Source organism: Bufo bufo, chromosome 2 (assembly GCF_905171765.1).
Source record: "Bufo bufo chromosome 2, aBufBuf1.1, whole genome shotgun sequence".
In the NCBI taxonomy this organism is placed as follows: Eukaryota; Metazoa; Chordata; class Amphibia; order Anura; family Bufonidae; genus Bufo; species Bufo bufo.
The window spans coordinates 800,037,066-800,058,058 of record NC_053390.1 but is presented as its reverse complement, the minus strand read 5'-3'; the positions used below and the strand labels follow the sequence as shown (position 1 = coordinate 800,058,058).

At 41.8% G+C, this 20,993-nt stretch overlaps 1 protein-coding gene across 6 annotated transcripts in view; it reads left to right on the top strand.

The window, feature by feature from the left end:
- Nucleotides 1-20,993, top strand: part of CTNNA2 (catenin alpha 2) — a 2,102,590-nt gene that overhangs the window by 1,772,894 nt on the left and 308,703 nt on the right. For all 6 annotated transcript variants that reach the window (XM_040419295.1, XM_040419296.1, XM_040419294.1 and 3 more), the window contains one exon: nt 17,076-17,168. In XM_040419295.1, the coding sequence (XP_040275229.1) occupies nt 17,076-17,168 (93 nt within the window). The remainder of the gene's footprint in view (nt 1-17,075; nt 17,169-20,993) is intronic.

Below are 20,993 nucleotides of genomic sequence, written 5' to 3'. Positions count from 1 at the left end.
ACATAATTATCTGTTTCCTTGTTCTATCCAGGACACCTCTGTCTATCTGGACTTGTGCCATTTCCTCTGACCTTGTATAAGTCAAACTGGAACAGAATTTGAGACAAATGCTTTACCGCTAGGTTCTGCCTAATCTGCTACTGCCTACCCTTTCACTGCCTACCCTGATATTGCTTTTAATTGCCACTGCCTTTAATTTTCACGACAGTATCAGAAGTGGACCTCTGCTGATTGTCAACATGTTGGCTTCTCCGATGAGTAACGTTTTCTGCTTTAACAAAGGTAGGGATTTTGGCGTGTCAGGCTACAAACATCAAAGAACAAACACCCTGCAACCCTTACTCGAAGAACACAAACTGGTGGTGGCAGAGTTATGGTTTGGGGATTATCTTCATGGTATTCTCTGGGCCCACTCATCCATATGGAAGGCACTCTCAAGTGATTTGGGTTTGAATCCATCCTTGCAGATCAGGTACACCCATACATACTGATTGTCTTCCCTGGGGTGGTGGGATCTTCCAGCAACTCAATGAGACATGTCACATGGCTAGAAATGTCTGACATTGGTTGAACGAGCATGACCAAGACTTACAAGTACTATCTTGGCCCCCTTATTCTCCAGACTTGAACTCAATTGGGCATCTGTTGGACCACCTTGATCATCATGTTCACTCTATAGATCCTCCACCACGCACCCTCTAGCAGCCGAGGCATGCACTGCAGTCAGCATGGCTCCAGATACCTGTGACATCCTACCAGAACCTTATTGAGTCACTCCCAGCCCGTTTAGCTGCTGTCCATGCTACACACGGCAGGTACTCTGGATATTAGCTTGTGGACATGATACTGCGACTTGACTGTGTATATCTGTAGGATTTCAGGTATATCTAATAAGCTATATGATTGAATATAATCACTAGGATGAAGCTGGGATGTCAGCCTCTGCTCACTAACATCCACTGCACATTAGATTTCCCCTAACACTATATAGATTGACTCTCTGCATGGCAAAAGTCATTTGTAAGGAATGCCTTGTACGTTTTCTCCTTTATGACACTCATTATAGTTTTTTAACTGTAGAAAACATGCATTTACCAAATAACATTGAGCCTATGCTCCCGTGTCATCTCACTGCTCACATTACTAGACATATTACTAATAGTAGGCCTGAATCACATCCCATTATCTCATGCTTTATCGCATTTGTTTGGGCTATGGAGGTTTTTTCTATAGGGAAAGCCTAGATTTATGATGAACGCTCGGGCAAAAGACTGTGAGCAGTAATTTGTTCATAAACGCATACTGATTCCTGCCTATTGCTAAAGTCATTGGGGCAGACTAATCACTTTAATTCAAGGGTAGTGGCAAACAAGTCATATCTGCTGATTTTGTGACCGCCCGTGGAAAAGGAAGAAAAAAAAAAAACGGAATACCACCTTGGTGGCTCATCTTTAATATGATGTATGAGCTTAAATAAATGCTGGTGCATGTGTTTGTATCCGCGCTGGGATATACCGTGTAGTCAGAGCAATAAATACAGCCCGCTTGTCTCTTCCATGCACTTTAAAAATAGTTGTAAAGGGACAGGAAACCCCCTCGAAGGCAAATTATGTTGATTTAAGAAGGGGAATGTTTATTCCACATGGAAGGATGACCTCATAACTCAGAATGATAAGCTGCATACGGTAGGTGTTCATTATTCTTATCTTGTGAGTCTGACGACGTCTTAAAAATGCCGTTATATTATTTTTTACAATCTTAATATTTACATTAAACAACTGGTTATTGCAATGAGCTAAACCACCATGACTCATGGACATTTTCACTTTGAGCAATAGTATTTCTATATCCCAGGAACAAGAGCACTTCTGTATTCTCCCGGGGTAAAATACTGCCTTGGTAGATCACTGAGTAGAAGTAGGAGCCCTCACGCTATATGCCATGCTGTATCGTTAGCTCCAAGATAGACTAAGGTGTATAGTATTAATAGAGTATCTTACCTTTATAGAATATTGGTGGATCTACAGAGTTCCTTCTGCCACTCAACAATCTCTGAAGATCTGACACAAAGCTAACTTTTTCGAAAAGATGTGCTCTTTGTATTTGTCAAGCTTCCAGTTTTTTCTTCAACAGTCTAATGAGAACCCAATGACTCTACAATGATTTACTGAAGTGACTGACCTTTGTAGGTCACTTTCAGTCATGATTGTGGTGGATCTGGCTCATACAAAATTGGAACCATCATGGGAATATCAGGGCTTGTTCCATGGACCCCACTGTAACAAATTACTTCCATAGTTTCCATATTAAGCAAAGATTTCCATGGACAGGATAGTTGTCACAGTCGTTACCTCTGACTGTGACCTTCCGTCCTTGCTCGTTCAGCGCTCCTCGCTGAGGTTTCGTTTCTGTGTGTTTTGTGGTTCTGTATGGGTTAACTCCCCTGTGTTCCTATTAGGAGTTAATCCTCTGTCTGCTCCATGGGTGTGGTCTCTCTGCTGCACCCATGGAACCTGTATATAAGGCTGAGGTTTCCTCAGTTCTGTGTCAGCTCTCCTGGTGTGTGTTGTGTGTTGTCTGTCCTGCTCCTGGTTTGTTCTCTCTCCCATGCTGCTGACCCATGGGATCCGTGTCTGTCTGCCTGTGCTCTGTGGGTTTCCCTACTTGTTCAGTTGCATTATTCATTGGAATAACTATACCTCCATAGCTTCTGCTGACAGAATTCCATTGTTTTTTGTCAGCATATATGGATTCCATTGACAGGCCTTCCACTGTAATCAACAGACACCCATAAGCTTTAATCGATAGGTTGTCCACGGCATTTACATTTTAAATTTAAACTAGCTTTTTTTTTTTTTTTTTTTTTTTTACCTCATTTGAAGTTTTCTCTTATCCCCCATGCTTGAATCCTACTTCCTGTTCTGTCATGGGTATGCTGTCCCATCATGACTTGGGGCAATCAGATGTGTCCTGACATCAGCAGATCATGTGACTCTAACCCCATCCTTGTTCTTTTCAATGATACTTCCTACGTCCTACATTACAAGGCTCCAAAGCAGGACGTAACCTACAGCAACTGAATATAGCAACAGATTTGCCACAGGGTGCAATGGTAGGCAAAGAAGTTTAGAATAAAGCCTCATGCACATGACCGTTCCGTTTTTTGCGTTCCGGAAGGCCCATTGTAGAAATGCCTATTCTTGTCCGCAAAACAGACAAGAATAGGACATGTTCTATTTTTTGGGCGGGGCTACGGAACGGAGCAACGGATGCGGTCAGCACACGGAGTGCTGTCTGCATCTTTTGCGGCCCCATTGAAGTGAATGGCATCCGAGCCGCAAAAACTGACCAAAACATCAGTCATGTGCATGAGGCCTAAGGCAGTTTTGATACATAGTGGCATTGGGGGAAAGCGACATACCAGCCATATCTCTTGGGCATGATATATTGAAATTTGTGGCACAACCCCTTTAAGGTCTTTTTCCTCATTTAAAAAAAAACAGGGCCCATCGGAGCGGTGGTTGATTTAAAAGGTGATTTATGGTCTGCTCGTTATTTTATCACATTTGTTGCTGTTAAACATAAAAAATTAAAAATCCTGGACAAATACCACAACCCCATTAAGCTTGCATTATTCTTCTGGAATATACTGAGATGATGGGGCTCCTCGAACAAACCAATCATCACCATTTCAATGGCACGGCATTGCTGGCCCCACAGTCTGCACACATCTCCATCTTTACATTACCGCAGAGCTGAAACGTATGATTTATTGGGCTTTTTTTGTTCTCTGCTGTATGTTGCAAGCGCTCACAGCACTTTGTAAAATAAATTATTAATGGCGTAACATCTCATTGGTAAAGAAGTGCATCAGTAATTCATAATACTGTAACAGTAATAATGCTTCTCCGCCATTCAGCAAGCGCTTCCCTTCAATAGCAGTATGTTAGCTCCTGCGCTGGTGTTTTTTTTTCTCCATTATTAAGTAAAATATATCCTTTTACAAAAAGAAACAATTTACTTTTTTTTTAATCTTACAGCGAGTGGAGAATAAAATATCTGCTGTTATATTGTGGGCTCAGATAACATTCTGTCTCTGTACACTGGTATTTATGTTCAGTTATACGGCGGTATTACTCTTTTACAAGTCAGCTGGAGGGTGTTCTTCTAGGAAAGGGATGAAACTACCTCTTTAGATATTAAGAGTATGTGCTGTATATTTGTGGTATTGTGCATTTCACCTTTAACACTCCTTCAAAACACTATTCTATGCATCTTAAATGCCTTGAAGTTTTTTATGACTTTTTTACAAGCATTTTTGATGGCTTTTTTTTATTTTCTATTTTACTTCACTTATTTATTTATTTTTGTTTGTTTCATGGTGGTTTAAAAGTCCTGTACAGGAGCCTATGGGGAAAATTCCAGAAAATAATTAAAGCATGCTGCATTTAAAAAAGAAAAAGTCACTGACCACAAAAAGACAACAAAATGTAAAAAAATACTATAGAAATGCTCCATTGTCGGCTGTTCCTGGGGTCCACCAGAGGAAACTATTCTTGAGGCCCACCAAACCTTATATTATTAATAAAGTTCTATAGGTTTTGAATCACAGATATAGACCCTAGTGGCAATTGCTTGGCTCCAAAGACAGACAATTTTTTCCTCCTAGATCTTTGGGGCCCATTATGGTATCAGAACCTGAGCCCACTCTAGTGGGCCAGTCCTATGCTGAAAGTGGATCCATTTGGAAGGAAACATACAAGTCTTTCCTCTATACCTCATCTTTGGATCAAAAACTGCCCAAAAACTGATTCTACCTTTACTCATGATCTGTGTATTGGCCGAATCATATTAAGGCCACAACTGCAAACACATATCTCCCAGACAAAAGAGAACCATCTTGCTAGTGCCACCTACAGTGCCTTGCAAAAGTATTCACCCTCCTTGACTTTTTTCATATTTTGGTGCCTCACAACCTGGAATTAACATGGATTGTTTGAGGATTTGCATCATGTAATTTACAGAACATGTCCACAACTTTGAAGATGTTTGTTTGTTTTTATTGTGAAGCAAACAACAAATAGGACAAAATAACAGAAAAAGTCAATGTGCATAACTGTTGACCTCCCTAAAGTCAATACTTTGTAGAGCCACCTTTTCCGGCAATCACAGCTCCAAGTCGCTTTGGATAAGTCTCTATGAGCTTGACACATCTTACCACTGGGATTTTTGCCCATTCCTCCTTGCAAAACTGCTGCAGCTTCTTCAAGTTGGATGGTTTGTGAACAGCAATCTTTAAGTCTGACCACAGATTTTCTATTGGATTGAGATCTGGGTTTTGACTAGGCCATTCCAACACAATTACATGTTTCCCCTTAAACCAGTCAAGTGTTGCTTTAGCAGTGTGTTTGGGGTCATTGTCCTGCTGGAAGGTGAACCTCCGACCGAGCCTCAGATCACGCACAGAGTGGGACAGTATTTAAGATAAGTTTTTTCCTGTATTTAACACCATCCATCTTTCCCTCAACTCTAACCAGTTCCCCAGTCCCATCCCCCCAGCATGATGCTGCCACCACCATGTCTCACTGTGGGGATGGTGTTCTTTGGGTGATGTGATGTGTTGGGTTTGCGCCAGACATAGCGTTTTCTTTGATGGCCGAAAAGTTCACTTTTAGTCTCATCAGACCAGAGCACCTTCTTCCATACATTTGGGGAGTCTCCCACATGCCTTTTCGCAAACTCAAAACGTGCCTTTTAGTTTTTAGCTGAAAGTAATGGCTTTCTTCTGGCCACTCTGCCATAAAGCCCAACTCTATGGAGCGTACGGCTTATTGTCGTCCTATGTACAGATACTCCAGTCTCTGAAGTGGAACTCTGCAGCTCCTCCAGGGTTACCTTAGGTCTTTGTGCTGCCTCTCTGATTAATGCCCTTGTTGCCCGGTCCGTGAGTTTTGGTGGGCGGCCGTCTCTTGGCAGGTTTGCTGTTGTGCCATGTTCTTTCCATTTGGTTATGATAGATTTGATGGTGCTCCTGGGGATCAGCAAAGATTTGGATATTTTTTTATAACCTAACCCTAACTCGTACTTCTCAACTACATTGTCCCTTACTTGTTTGGAGAGTTCCTTGGTCTTCATGGCAGTGTTTGGTTAGTGATGCCTCTTGCTTAGTTGTTGCAGCCTCTGGGGCCTTTCAAAAAAGGTGTGTATATGTGATGACAGATCATGTGACACTTAGATTGCACACAGGTGACATCATTTCACTAATTATGTGACTTCTGAAGGTAATTGGTTGCGCCAGAGCTTTTTATGGGCTTCCTAACAAAGGGGTTGGATACATACGCACATGTTTTTTTTTTGCTTTCTAAACAATAGTTTTATTAATATATTTTTCTCATTTCACTTCACCAACCTAGACTATTGTGTTCTGATCCATCACATACAATTTAGATTAACAAAACATTGAACTTAAGGCTGTAACAAAACACGAAAAAAGTCAAGGGGGTGAATACTTTTGCAAGGCACTGTATATTAATTTCCCATGAAGCATTGCCATTAAGTCTCCATACACGTCCTTAAAGGAGTTATTTCAGTTATATTAACTTATCCCCTAAGCACAGGGGCATGCGCTCAGCCTCTCTATTCATTTTTATGGGAGTTCCAGAGATAGCTGAGTACAGCGCTCAGCTATCCCTGGAACTGCCATGGAAATAAATGGAGAGGCTAAGCTCATGCCCACCAGCCACACTGTTCATTTTGTGGGGCTCGACAGGGTACAGACCCCCATTCTCATGATTGGTGGGGGTACCAGCGGTAGGACTCCCAATGTCCTGAGGATAGTGGATACCTTAATATAACCAGAAAACTCCATTAATGCAAGCCAATACCCCCCTTGAGCTACATCCAAGGCATCTCAATCAGCCAGCCAGAAACCTACTCTATACTGATGAGGGGCAAATACCTTGAGACTGCTGTCTGAGCAAAGGCCATAACTGGTAATTAAGGGCAGCATTTTCTGACAATGACTAGACTCAATCACATTAATAGATTTGCTCAAATTGCTCTACCTCTCTGCAGTGCATATAGTATTCTGTTCAACTGGAGATATTCTAGTATCAAACTTTAGGGAGGATTCCTCAAAAAGTTTTGTTGCACTTACATAATAATGCCCTCATCTAATTCAGTCTCCTTTGTGAGTCATGGTCATTCTCTGAACAAGAAACTCGCCATCAGTGATGGGGAAGCATTATTCAGTAATTTAGTTCCTGGAGTGATTGGCAGAGCTGGTGGCACGATACAGTGACAGATTGTAATACCTTTGGGGTAGACAGTTTCTGTTCGAGTGGATGACAGTCCTCTAGTCCTGCTGTTTGCATACGCCTCAGGAATGTATTTGCTGCTTCTGTAGAAGCCTTTCAGCATTTTTCCAGCTTGTGCTCACAAATATTTAATTTTAATAGCAAAACAAAGAGAAAATATAGGATCTCCCCCCCCCCCCCTGTTGCTATAGATATGGTGCTCTTGTCAAATTGACTCACCCTATCAATTATAGTTAAATAGAAAAAATATTATGACAGGCACTCTTCATTTGAAACCATCCAGAAAATATGTTTCCTTAAATCACCATTTAATAAATGTAAACATCTATAAATAAATAAAAAAAAAAAAATGAAATATAAAAAAACAAGCAAACAAACAATATACGGTGGCACTGTTAGGAAAAATGCATGTATGGTAGATCTGATGATGGTATTGAGGTATATATTATGGAATGGTAACTCTCATCCATACAATCATCAAAACATTGCCACATTAGATGCCATACTTCGGAGTATTAGCTACTGAAGAAGGCGTAAGCTAATACTCCGAAACGTGTTTGGTTTGACATATATACCTGTAATAAACCTCATTACCATCAGCAGATCTACCATACATACATTTTTCCTAGGTAGACAGATATAGAGATTGCTGCAGCCCTCACCTCACACCAAGTAGAGCACGGATGTACAGACCTGGACTAAGTCTGGAGCAAAATGTGAAAAAGAAAACGAATTCCAGCTCTTCACAATAAAAGGCTTCTTTATTCCACTTCTTTAAAAACAGACATCAAGAGCAGAGTAGTATGCTGTGACGCGTTTCGGGCTGTTATATCTTTGCCCTTCATCAAGACAACTAAACAAACTTAAAATCTCCTTTTTATACACAGTGAGGAACAACTCCTCCCATTTGATTGGTTAGTTTCCATGCTCTAGAACAGCATCAGGTATTCCTGACCTGTTAATCACTAGGAGAAACAATTCCAATCAGGTGGGATGTCTGTTTTTAAAGCCTTTTATTGTGAAGAGCTGGAATTCGTTTTCTTTTTCATAAATTTTTCCTAACATTGCCACCGTATATTTTATATTTTTTTTTTAATATATAGACGTTTATATTTATTTTGGTTAACGATGCACAATATTAAATGGTGATTTAAGGAAACATATTTTCTGGATGGTTTCAGATGAAGTGTGCCTGTCGTAATATTTTTCCATTTAAATATTAAATTTTGTGTTTTGCAAACATAAAAGCAACAGTTTGCTATTATCCTTAGGTGTTACTTAAGATTGGCCAGGGACTGCAAACATGCAGCATCTCCAGTGTGAAGGAACATTTTCATCCAAACAGTCTTCATACATGGGAGACACGAACAAAGAAATACAAAAGCTGCAATAATTATAATGAGCAGGGGATGTGGAGCGTCCAGGCCACTCACTACCTCTTGTAATAGTCCCAGTGTAGCTGGTAGCCACCGGTGTGATGCACCAAGGGAATATGCAGTACTTGTACTCAGAAAACATGCCAAGGTCAGGCCAGGAAAAGCTTGTGCATATCCATGAAACTGGTCTGAGGTCTGGGCAAGCAGCAATGGTTCAAAATGGTAGTCAAGCTATAGTCAGGATAGGCAGTGGATGATCAGAGTTCATAAGCAGGTAAAGGTATGATATATGTGCAATCAGATAAGCACACCTTCACTGGAACACTAGTAAACCAGAAACCTAAAGCTCAGGCACCACCTCCTAGAGAAAGGTATGCTAAGCACCCTCAGGTGTCCAGGCATTGGGTAGAGAAGATTAGTGTAATAGTTTGCAGGCCCTTTACGAGAAGGGTGCATGCACGCCACATGAGACAGCGGATGAGCCTAGCAGTCAAGCACAGGCTCTGGCCTTCAACTGGGGATCGAGGATTCTGACGATCGGTCTTATTACAAGAAGGCCGAGGAGGGCTGGCAAGGACCGGCCACTAAGCAGTAACAAAGGGTTTAGTGATGTGGCGCCTGTGCCAGCCCCAGATAGCGGGATGACGGTTGGCATGGAGTGCCTCCATGACAAAAATATAACAAAAAGGCCCGTACATTTTATTACAAGTCCTCTGTCTGGTTCCCATCTGAGATTAAATTGTACTGTCCACCAATGCAAGCTGCTCGTAGTATGCTCAATCTCCATCTCTTTCTCTCAATACTATGTGGTGCAAGTTATTATTATTATTAATAATTATTAAAGCGACATTCATTCCATGGCGCTGTACATATAATATGGGGTGTACATACATAATACAGACAATTGCATTAAGCATGAACGAGACGAGTTACAAACTGGTACAGAAGGAAAGAGGGCCCTGCCCGTGAGGGCTTACAAGCTACATGGTATGGAGGAAGGACACAGTAGGTGCGGGTAAAGCTGGTCATGGCGGTATAGAGACAGCAGGGTCACTGGTTGTAGGCTTTTCTGAAGAGGTAGTTTTTCAGGTTTCTTTTGAAGGATTCCACTGGTGAGAGTCTGATATGTTGGGGTAGCGAGTTCCAGAGTGTGGGGGATGCACGGGAGAAAACTTGGAGGCAATTGTGGGAAGAGGAGATAAGAGGAGAGGAGAGAAGAGTGCGTGTGGGGTGTATCGGGAAAGTAGCTCAGAGATGTAGGGAGGGGACAGCTTGTGGACGGCCATGTATGTATTTGTTAGTATTTTGAACTGAATTCGGTGGGCAATGGGGAGCCAGTAAAGGGATTGGCAGAGGGGAGAGGCAGAGGAGTAACAGTAATTAAAAGGGATATCCCACGAAAATCATTACTATGAAATGAATAGGGCATTGTAAATGAAATATTATTGCAATATAAATGTGATAAAAATATTGTTGGTAGTGTTGAGTGAACTTGCGATTTTCAAGTTCAACGTTCGGGTTATGTAAGAATTTCATAATGGATTCCGTTACCACGGACCATAACGGAATTATTTGACAGCATGTACCACATTCGATATTGTATTTCGTCATAATAGAAGTCTATGCTGGTCATAGAATTATGTTATGGTCCATGGTAACAGAATCCATTACGGAATTCTTACATAATCCGAATGCCAAACGCCGAACTTGCAAATCGCAAGTTCGCTTAACACTAATAGTTAGGTTTTTTATGTGCATTACATTTTCCTCTCTGGTTGTGCTGTCTGCTATATACTACTCTGGCCCACCTTCTCCTACATCCTACATTGGTGGACCGGCATGCTTAGTAGCTTCCCTGCTCACTCCTCTCAACACTGGTTTACTGATCTTCTAGTAAAGCGGTCCATGAACCGTTCATTCATTCATCCATCCCTACTTCTGAATTCTTAGAACTATACAGCTATATCTCTCTTTAGACAGTGGAAAATGTAATTGTACAATAGCATATGTATCTCTGGTGCTATATGTGAGGGACTATTTTCTATGTAAGGAATGAGTTTGCAAGTGCTAATTGCAATGCATCCTGGAAGATGCAGGTGCTTGATGAGCTTCTGTCCACCCACAGAAGGGAAGAAAGTAAAAAGTTCTAAATTTGTGTGTGAGGCCCATGATGATGGATGACCAATGTCAAGTTTCCATAAAGTTCTACTTTACAACAGAAGAGGAAATTAACAGAGGTCATGTTGTCTTCTGTGGCAACAAAGGATGGGAAAACAGGAATTACAAAGTGTTCTCAGTTCCATTAAAGTGCATAGGACTTAGTTGCAAGGATACACAAGACCCGTCTTATCTTTCCTATGATTAACCCACTTAAGCGGCCTTGGTCATTAACAATGAGTCCGCTATTTAACAGTACATCAATAGGCCAGACTGGCTTACTTTCCCAACTGAAAATGGAGACCAGAATTAAGTTCAACGTGGAATTAAGATAGAGTAAAGTTTTTGTCTGAAAAAAAAATTGAAGGAGGCTTTTAAGTAAAACATAGTCATTATGTTATGCCCTATTTAGGGCCTAAGAGGGCAGTGAATGACTCAAAGAGCCCAAACACTAAAGAATTAATCCCCATGTCATGCTCCACCTGCGATAGGCCCCAGGTAGGCATAACATGGTGTATCAAGTTTACCCAAAGTCTTGCTTTAAATATTACTATTCTCTAATAAAAAGGGAGGGGCAGTGACAATGTCTCATGTAATTTAATTAATAAGAAAGCTTAAAAATACCCCATGAAATTTTCTACCCTGTGTTCTACACAATTTCCAGCCTTAGAGTATATATGCAGTGAATGGCATACAGCCGTAATTAGTGTACTGGGAAACTTGTGAATGTTTGTTCAGATACATACAGCACTATGTAAATAATAGGACTGGATAATGATCTCCCATGAGACCTTGTACAAATGCTCATTTGCCAGGCCTTTTTATTCTTACAGAGCATTGCTTGCATTGCTGACATTCTTGAAGTATTGCTCTTCTTAACTCATTCTCTCGGCTCAGAGCTTCGCTGTCCGGTGTGATTAATGCCCAAAGAGGATAAAGGAAAATCCCGGAGCCGTATTATGAAGAAATAAAACACTGTTCTTGGAGAATTGCACATTTCACATCAGCTTTGATAGGTATCTTAAAAGGGCAATAAAACTATTACAAAACTATTAAAGTGTTTCCGAATTCTTCTCCGACCTCTCATGGAAACAAGATGAATGGTCCATTTTAAGCCTCAAGAAGTATCTCCCTCATTCAGGTCACCGTCCCCGACGAGATAAAACTCAAAATAAGTATAGCATTCATGCAATATATGGCCTATAATACCGCATTGAACTTTGCGTTGGAACTTTCTCTGTATTTTTGCATTCTATAACTTGTCAGCAATTGGCATCTTTTATCGCCATCCGTTGGCTTTGTTTGCCGGGGCCTTCTTGATGTACCAACAAATCATTTGGAAAATGTAATCTCCTAATAAAAAAATAATAATTTGACGTGAAGCTCCAAGGCTCTTAATAAATAGACAAAGTCATTTATTTCGCCCCCGAAAGGAAGAAATGATTATATGAAGATGGAATGTTGAGTGGCTTGTGCCCGAAAGAGTCTCCGTTGCCCAGGGTGGCATGTACTCCGGTAAGATTTGACATTGTGATACATTCAAACCACGTTCGTAATTGCTCTGAAGTGGAATGGACTCTGAAGAACAGATGGATCAGAGCTTATACAGTGATGTACACGAGACAAGGGAACAGATTAATACCGCAAGGGGAGACCAGAGGAAAATTTGCAAAACACGAGGGTATTTGAACTCATTCATGAATCATCTCCAACTGGTATCTCTGCTGGAAGGCATAATGAATACTCATACATGCTATTTAAAAATGTATCAGTAGTCTTCTGTACAGATGTGAATGAAGAGACGTGTTCATGATGCTGTTTAAAAGAAAGTTTACAAGGGAAAGAAGTTGGATGAATGTCGGTGGTATGAAGACGAGACCCCTTGCAAGCATCTGTGATGGCTTACAAGAAGGTACAGTCAATAGCATGTGGTATGGTATATATGATCCAAACATAATGGCAGCAGTACTTTAATCTGCCAATTTTGAAAAATCAGAGGACTGTGAAGAAGTGGCGAGCTAGAAGATTTATTTTGTCTATTCATACAATTGGCATGTATGGATATATTTCACCATACTATAGACATACTGTATACATAGAGGATAGAGATGCCTCCTACTTCGGCGCCTGTCTATACCACCACAAACTCTTATTCCAGGGACTGTTCTTGTTTCCATCCCATGTTCTGTAGTAATAGTGATGTGACCATTGGGCACCATCCAATCTTTTGGACTAAAGGGATAATTCCATTAAAAAAATTGAATTTTTGGTGGATGGTTATCTGGATATATATATATTTTTAAAGTCATTTCATGTATTCTACTTCCTTTGCTGGCTCCTTAAATTCCTCTTTGTTTGGACTTTTAGCATGCTAGACAGTTTCACTTAACTCTCTCAGTCAGACCATCACTCTGACCAGAGAGAGAGAGCCCCCCCCCCATCCCTGTCCTTCCCTGTAGTGACGCCATTAAAGCATCATGTATTACACTAATCAATGCAGTGATCTTCTGTGGACATCTCTATCTAGGACTATCCAGAGAGCAATAGACCTGTTATACTGTATTGTTATCCCAATTTTAAATCTACCATTATCACAAGGATTACCTTGGTGACATGGGCGTAGCTATAGGGGAAGCGGCTGCTTTGGGGCCCAAACTCAGAAGTGGCCCACCCAGAAGGAGACTAAAATATTTTATTGTGAGGTCCCCTCAACAGTATTTCAAAATGGCATTAAATACAGAGACACGGTAGGAATAGGATGGAGCGGCTGCTGGGCCTCGTCTAAAAGAGTGATTTTGACTGGCCACAGGATTTAGGTTTGCACAGGAGCAGGGGGTTGCACATGAGTTGGGGGTTGCAAAGAATTTGCTTGGGGGGGGACATAAAAAAATTAGCTGTGGGGCCCGATCATTTCTAGTTATGCCACTGCTTGCTGATAACATATTCTCTTAGTAAGAGCAGTAAGCTGACAGTGGGTTACCTATCTATGTAGGACCAGGCAAAACTGACCATGCACGAACCTGGCCCTGGCAATCAAAAAGTATAGGGTAGAGGAAGCAGGAGGAGCACAAGCACACAGAATGGCTTGGGCCCGCCTTCGGTGCACTTCACTGCTCATTTGCATATCAATTAAAAGTTTAAAAAAATCTCTTTTCTGATTGCGGATTTTTTATTCTATTTCCTAAACATGATTATGGGGGCGGCCATTTTGCCTGAGCTGTTCTTAACTTAGCTTTACGGCAGCCCCATGGGCCATAGACATGTAATTATCAGGAGGGTACCCTATTCACTTCTATGGGAGAGTTTTCTAGACATGCTCTGTGACCTGCACAGAGGTCATTGTACAAGGAAAGAAGAGATAAGCTCTGACAATCACCTATTGTGAATGGTGGATCCTGTCATATCTGTACTCAGGTGTGATATCATTACAGGCAGGATTAGAAAGACAGATAAGCAGGTAACTGCAGTAAAGGGATTTGTACAGACCAAGAAGTGGCGCCTATTATTACATGTAGTAGCCAGTGTGAAAACTGCAGGATTTTATGTTTTAGTTCAAATATAAAAAGTGACATGGAAAATTAAAAATAACATCAGCAAAAATGATTTTAAAGTATGTTAAACATAAAAAGTGATTTAATCCCTTAATTCCCTAGCGCTGTACATGTGTGGCGCAACCTGATGTGACTTAACGCCCACCCAATCCGCAGCAGGGGTCCCACAGTCACTGATAGCCAGGCTCCTGCTGTATGCGCCGGCACATTAACCCCTGCACGGCCTTGAGACGTGTGCAGGGTGGCCATCGGGTCCCCGCGCTGCTGTGATGGGGACCCGATGGCAGGGAAGGCAGCCTGATGCCTTCCTTAGGAATCGTGGCTGCCTTCCGGTAAAGCCTGTCAGATCCAGCCCCCTGGCTCTCACAGGCAAGCAGGCTGTAAGTGTATTACACAGAAGTATTGTGATGCATTGTAAAGGGGATCAAACCCCCAAAAGTTGAAGTCCCGGAGTGGGGCAAAAAATGAAGTGTCAAAAAAGTTAAAAAAAATAAAGTTTTAGAGAAAAAAATTAAAAATTAAAACATTTTTTTGTCACCTTACATCACTAAAATTGCAACACCAAACGATGAAAAAGGCATATGCCCCCCCAAAATAGTACCAATCTAACCGTCACCTCATCCCACAAAAAATGAGTCCCTAACTAAGACAATCTCCCAAAAAAAAAAAAAACTATGGCTCTCAGACTATGGAGACACTAAAACATGATTTTTTTTTGTTTCAAAAATGCTTTTATTGTGTTAAATGTAAAAAATATTAAAAAGTAGACATATTAGGTATATCCGCGTCCGTAGCAACCTGCTCTATAAAAATACCACATGACCTAACTCCTCAGGTAAACACCGTAAAAAAAATTAAAAAAAACTGTGTGAAAAAAGATTTTTTGTCACCTTACATCACAAAAAGTGTAATAGCAAGCGCTTAAAAAGACATATGTACCCCAAAATAGTGCCAATCAAACCATCATCTCATCCCGCAAAAATGATACCCTCCCTAAAACTGAAAAAACTATGGCTCTCAGACTATGGAGTCACTAAAACATGATTTTTTTTTGTTTCAAACTTACATAAATAAAAAAAACTTTGTGTAAAACTTACATAAATAAAAAAAGTATACATTTTAGGTATTGCCACGTCCGTAACGACCTATGTGCTCTACGCATCCCCATATCCGGTGCCCGACCCCGATCTTCCGGTCCGCGGCTCCGGGAAAAAATTAGAACATGTCCAATTATTGTCCGCAATTGCGGACAAGAATAGGCAGTTCAATGGGGGTGCCGGCCGGATGTATTGCAGATCTGCAATTTGCGGATCCACAATACACTACGGGTGTGTGAATGGACCCTAAATCTACATTAAATCATCAATAACTTTGCAAATGTTCACTTTAGTTCCGGTGATTTCACTTTTAAAGCTGCATCTAAAATATTTTTTTTTTTGTAGCAGCATAATGTGAACATCCTGGGTTCCAATACACAATCCGTAGCAGTGCCACCTATCACATAAAGAACCAGTCTCCTCATACTGTATAGGGATCTTTTGTGCTTCCCCATTGATATTTCCCTGCCACATTTTGCATACTGTACTTGTTATGGTCTCAACTTTTTGCAGACGTGTTAGTTTCTCTACAACTTTTTGACATGTTTTATGTTAAAGGAGTTTTCTGGGAGCAGAATATTGATGACCTTTCCTCGGGATGGTGGGGGACCTACTTCCAACACCCTCTCTGATCAGCCGTTTAAAAAGGCTCCGGTTACAGCCTGCTCACTTTATACCAAACACAGCGCCTTACGTTGCATAGTGGCTGTGCTTGGTATTGCATCCCAGACCCATTCAGGGTCACGTAAGGCGATATGACCAACGAACGTGACATCACATGGTCTAAGAAGCCGTCACAGTGTGCACCAGAGGACCGAGGTCTATTAAAAAAGATGATGGGTCGGGGGTGCCAGGACTTCTCCACAGATCAGATATTGATGACCTTGTCCTGAGGATAGGTCATATTAATCCTAAAGGTAATTTCCAGGTTATCATTAGAATGATCCATGGCATTCTGACCACTAGGACCCCACTAATCAGCAGAATGATGGGGAGTGAGCTTCCCCTTCATTCTTTATCCATACAAGTGTGGCTGTGTCTAGAACTGCAGATCAGCCCATTCATGTCAACATGTCTGAGCTGCAGTACCAGGCACAGCCACAATTATATGGATGGAGCTGTACCTGGGTGAGCAATAAAGCAAATGCCTTAACCCCTTTGTTGTGCTATTTGTGGGGGACCTAGGGGGGTAAACCATCTGTCTTACACTCCCAGAAAACATGTACAATACCTGAAGATATTGAATTGTCATGATCTTAAGTTTCAACATGATCAAGGTGAACAGGTGGATATGCCATTCACTAGGATATATCCAAGAAATCAGAAACATGTTCATCCATAAAAATAGAGATGAGACATGATGCATGGCCATATGGCTTTATTCCCTACAGAGCCCCGAGACAGAAGAGCACAGTACAGCGACTTGGCCCTGAGGCCCATGTGGTTATAAACCATCGGCCTGTACATATGTGCATAGTGGAGATTTTTGTGATTGACATCTTGATTAACACCATAACTTCATTTTACTATGGGAGATGCTTATCCTCGTTAACGCTTTCGGCTCCTTTGTTTTTTCAGGTTGCAAACCTCGCCTGTTCCATTTCAAATAATGAAGATGGGGTGAAGTTGGTGCGTATGGCGGCCACCCAGATTGATAGCCTCTGCCCACAGGTATGTCTTATTAAAGAATCTGTTAACTAGTGATAAATTCATTTATTGACTTATTTATTCTATAGCCAGATGTTGTGGAATGGAACAGCAGAGATTCACGAATTACTGGCTTATACCGAACAAACCAATAGGCAATAACTTTAAATCTACATACCTAATATTGTGTCGGACCTGTCATGCTACCAAAGCAGCTCTGACCCATTAAATTCTGGACTCCACAAGACCTCTGAAGGTGACTTGTAATGTCTAACCCGATGCCCTCCTTTTCATCTGTTCAGCCACAGATCTGCCAATTTCCGCTTCCTCTTCTGTCATCCAAGAAGGCCTCGACACTTGGTAGTCTATAACCCTTCCTGCATGTCCAGCCTTGCTCTCACATTGGCTTGCACTGCTCATGTGAGGAAGATGGAGGAAGGAAGTGTCTTTAATAGGGTTGAGCGAACTATACGATTTTTTGACCCCGAACCTGAACATTTCAGTAAAAGTTCGGGTTCGGTGTTCGGCGATTTAATGGCGCGTGTTGAAAAGCTGCAGAGCAGCCAATCAACAAGCGTTTAACTTGTGTGCACTTAGAAGCCATCACAGCCATGCCTACTAATGGCATGGCTGTGATTGGCCAGAGCAGCATGTGACCCAGCCTCTACTGTATATAAGCTGGAGTCACATAGCGCTGCACGTCACTCTGCTGTTAGTAGTGTAGGGAGAGGATGCTGCTGCTGTGAGGGAGAGAATAGGAAACAATTCTGGTGTTCTTGGTGTTAAATCTGCAAACTACAATGATTTTTTTTGTGGGTGCTATGCTACATTTTTGTACCCCTGATATAGATAATCCGTCTGTGACTTCAGGGCTCCGGGGGAGGGGGGGGGGCATATTCACATTTTTTTCAGTGAACTACCCCTGTGCTGAATATCTGACAGGGAAAATCTACAGTCATGTGAAAAAATTAGGACACCCTTTGAAAGCATGTGGTTTTTTGTAACATTTTTAATAAATGGTTATTTCATCTCCGTTTCAACAATACAGAGAGATTAAAGTAATCCAACTAAACAAAGAAAACTGAAGAAAAGTCTTTTCAAGATCTTCTGTAAATGTCATTCTACAAAAATGCCTATTCTAACTGAGGAAAAAGATAGGACACCCTCACATGTATTCCCTCTTAAATTGGCTCAGATCTCACACCAGGTGCACATAATTAGTAGATCGTTACTCTGCATGTTGAATGAGGCTTGCCCTATTTAAACCTCAGACATTTAGTTTGGTGTGCTCCTGACTGTTGAAGTGAGAGTGAGCACCATGGTGAGAGCAAAAGAGCTGTCAGAGGACTTCAGAAAAAAGATTGTAGCAGCCTATGGGTCTGGGAAGGGATTTAAAAAGATCTCAAAAGATTTTGAAATCAGCCATTCCACTGTCCGGAAGATAGTCTACAAGTGGAGGGCTTTCAAAACAACTGCCAACATGCCCAGGACTGGTCGCCCCAGCAAGTTCACCCCAAGAGCAGACCGCAAGATGCTAAAAGAGGTCTCCAAAAACCCTAAAGTGTCATCTCGAGAACTACAGCAGGCTCTGGCTACTGTTGATGTAGAAGTACATGCCTCAACAATCAGAAAGAGACTGTACAAGTTTAACTTGCATGGGAGGTGTGCAAGGAGGAAACCTTTGCTTTCCAAGAGAAACATCGAGGCCAGACTGACATTTGCCAGAGATAAAGTTGACAAAGACCAGGACTTCTGGAATAATGTTCTTTGGACAGATGAGTCCAAAATTGAATTATTTGGACACAACAGCAGAGGACATGTTTGGCGTAAACCAAACACAGCATTCCAAGAAAAGAACCTCATACCAACTGTGAAGCATGGAGGTGGAAGTGTCATGGTTTGGGGCTGCTTTGCTGCAGCAGGACCTGGTCAGCTCACCATCATAGAATCCACGATGAATTCTACTGTGTATCAGAAGGTGCTTGAAGAACATGTGAGACCATCAGTTAGAAAATTAAAGCTGAAGCGGAACTGGACCATGCAACATGACAATGACCCAAAACATACTAGTAAATCAACCAAAGATTGGCTGAAAAAGAAGAAATGGAGAGTCCTGGAATGGCCAAGTCAAAGTCCAGATTTGAATCCCATTGAGATGCTGTGGGGTGACTTGAAAAGGGCTGTACGTGCAAGAAACCTCTCAAACATCTCACAGCTGAAAAAGTTCTGCATTGAGGAGTGGGGTAAAATTTCCTCAGACCGATGTCGAAGACTGGTAGATGGCTACAAGAACCGTCTCACTGCAGTTATTTCAGCCAAAGGAGGTAACACTCGCTATTAGGGGCAAGGGTGTCCTATCTTTTTCCTCAGTTAGAATAGGCATTTTTGTAGAATGACATTTACAGAAGATCTTGAAAAGACTTTTCTTCAGTTTTCTTTGTTTAGTTGGATTACTTTAATCTCTCTGTATTGTTGAAACGGAGATGAAATAACTATTTATTAAAAATGTTACAAAAAACCACATGCTTTCAAAGGGTGTCCTAATTTTTTCACATGACTGTATTCATTAAATCCATCTGTTAGATTCCAGGGGGACCCCTGCGGCCTGCAGTGCATACCTGCCAGTGAAAATAATTCAATTACATTAATCTGTCACATATTTGTGTGACCTAAAGCAATGTTTTTCTCTTTCTGACACCGGCACTGCATATCTGACAGTCAAATAAAACCAGTAAATACTGCTGTTACATTGTTGGTTGACAAATTCATATTTTTTGTAACCGTGAAGTAATTGTATTAAATTCGCCTGTCACACTGTTGTGTGACTTCAAGAAATTTTTCCTCTTTATGACACCGGCACTGCCTTACTCTCAGTGAACTTAATTGTTGACTATTGGCGGTTACATTGTCGCCTGACATAAACCATCTGTTAGTTTGGTGGGTGAACGCAAAGAATGAGGAGAGCATCAAATAAAGGACGTGGCCCCGGTCGTGGTGCTGCTGGTGTTGGTGGTGCTCCTGTTGCAGGGAGAGGACGTGGTCGATCTGTGCCAGCTACACGCACAAGTGAAACCCCTTCCTCAGGTGCGAGTAGGCGACAGAACCTTTAGCATTATTTGGTAGGCCCGAATGCCGCTCTACGAATGGTGAGGCCAGAACAAGTACAGGTGATAGTAGATTGGGTGGCAGTCAGTGCCTCCAGTTCCTTAAAGGGTTTCTGTCACCCTGCAAAACTCATTTATTTTTTTTTGGATAGTTAGATTGCTCATAGTGCGATATAGCAGAATATAATGCTCTTACTTACTTTCATGCGGCCGATTCTTTATAAAACAAACTTTTATAATATGTAAATGAGGGCTCTACCAGCAAGTAGGGTGTCTACTTGCTGGTAGCTGCTGCAGAAATCCGCCCCCTCGCCGTGTTGATTGACAGGGCCAGCCGTGATCTCCTCCTCCGGCCGGCCCTGTCAGTAATTCAAAAATTGCGCGCCTCGCGTCATTCGGCGCAGGCGCTCTGAGATGAGGAGGCTCGTATCCTCAGCACTCCCTCAGTGCGCCTGCGCCGATGACATCACCGAAAGAGAAGACGTCATCGGCGCAGGCGCACTGAGGGAGTGCTGAGGATACGAGCCTCCTCATCTCAAAGCGCCTGCGCCGAATGACGCGAGGCGCGCGATTTTTGAATTACTGACAGGGCCGGCCGGAGGAGGAGATCACGGCTGGCCCTGTCAATCAACACGGCGAGGGGGCGGATTTCTGCAGCAGCTACGAGCAAGTAGACGCCCTACTTGCTGGTAGAGCCCTCATTTACATATTATAAAAGTTCGTTTTATAAAGAATCGGCCGCATG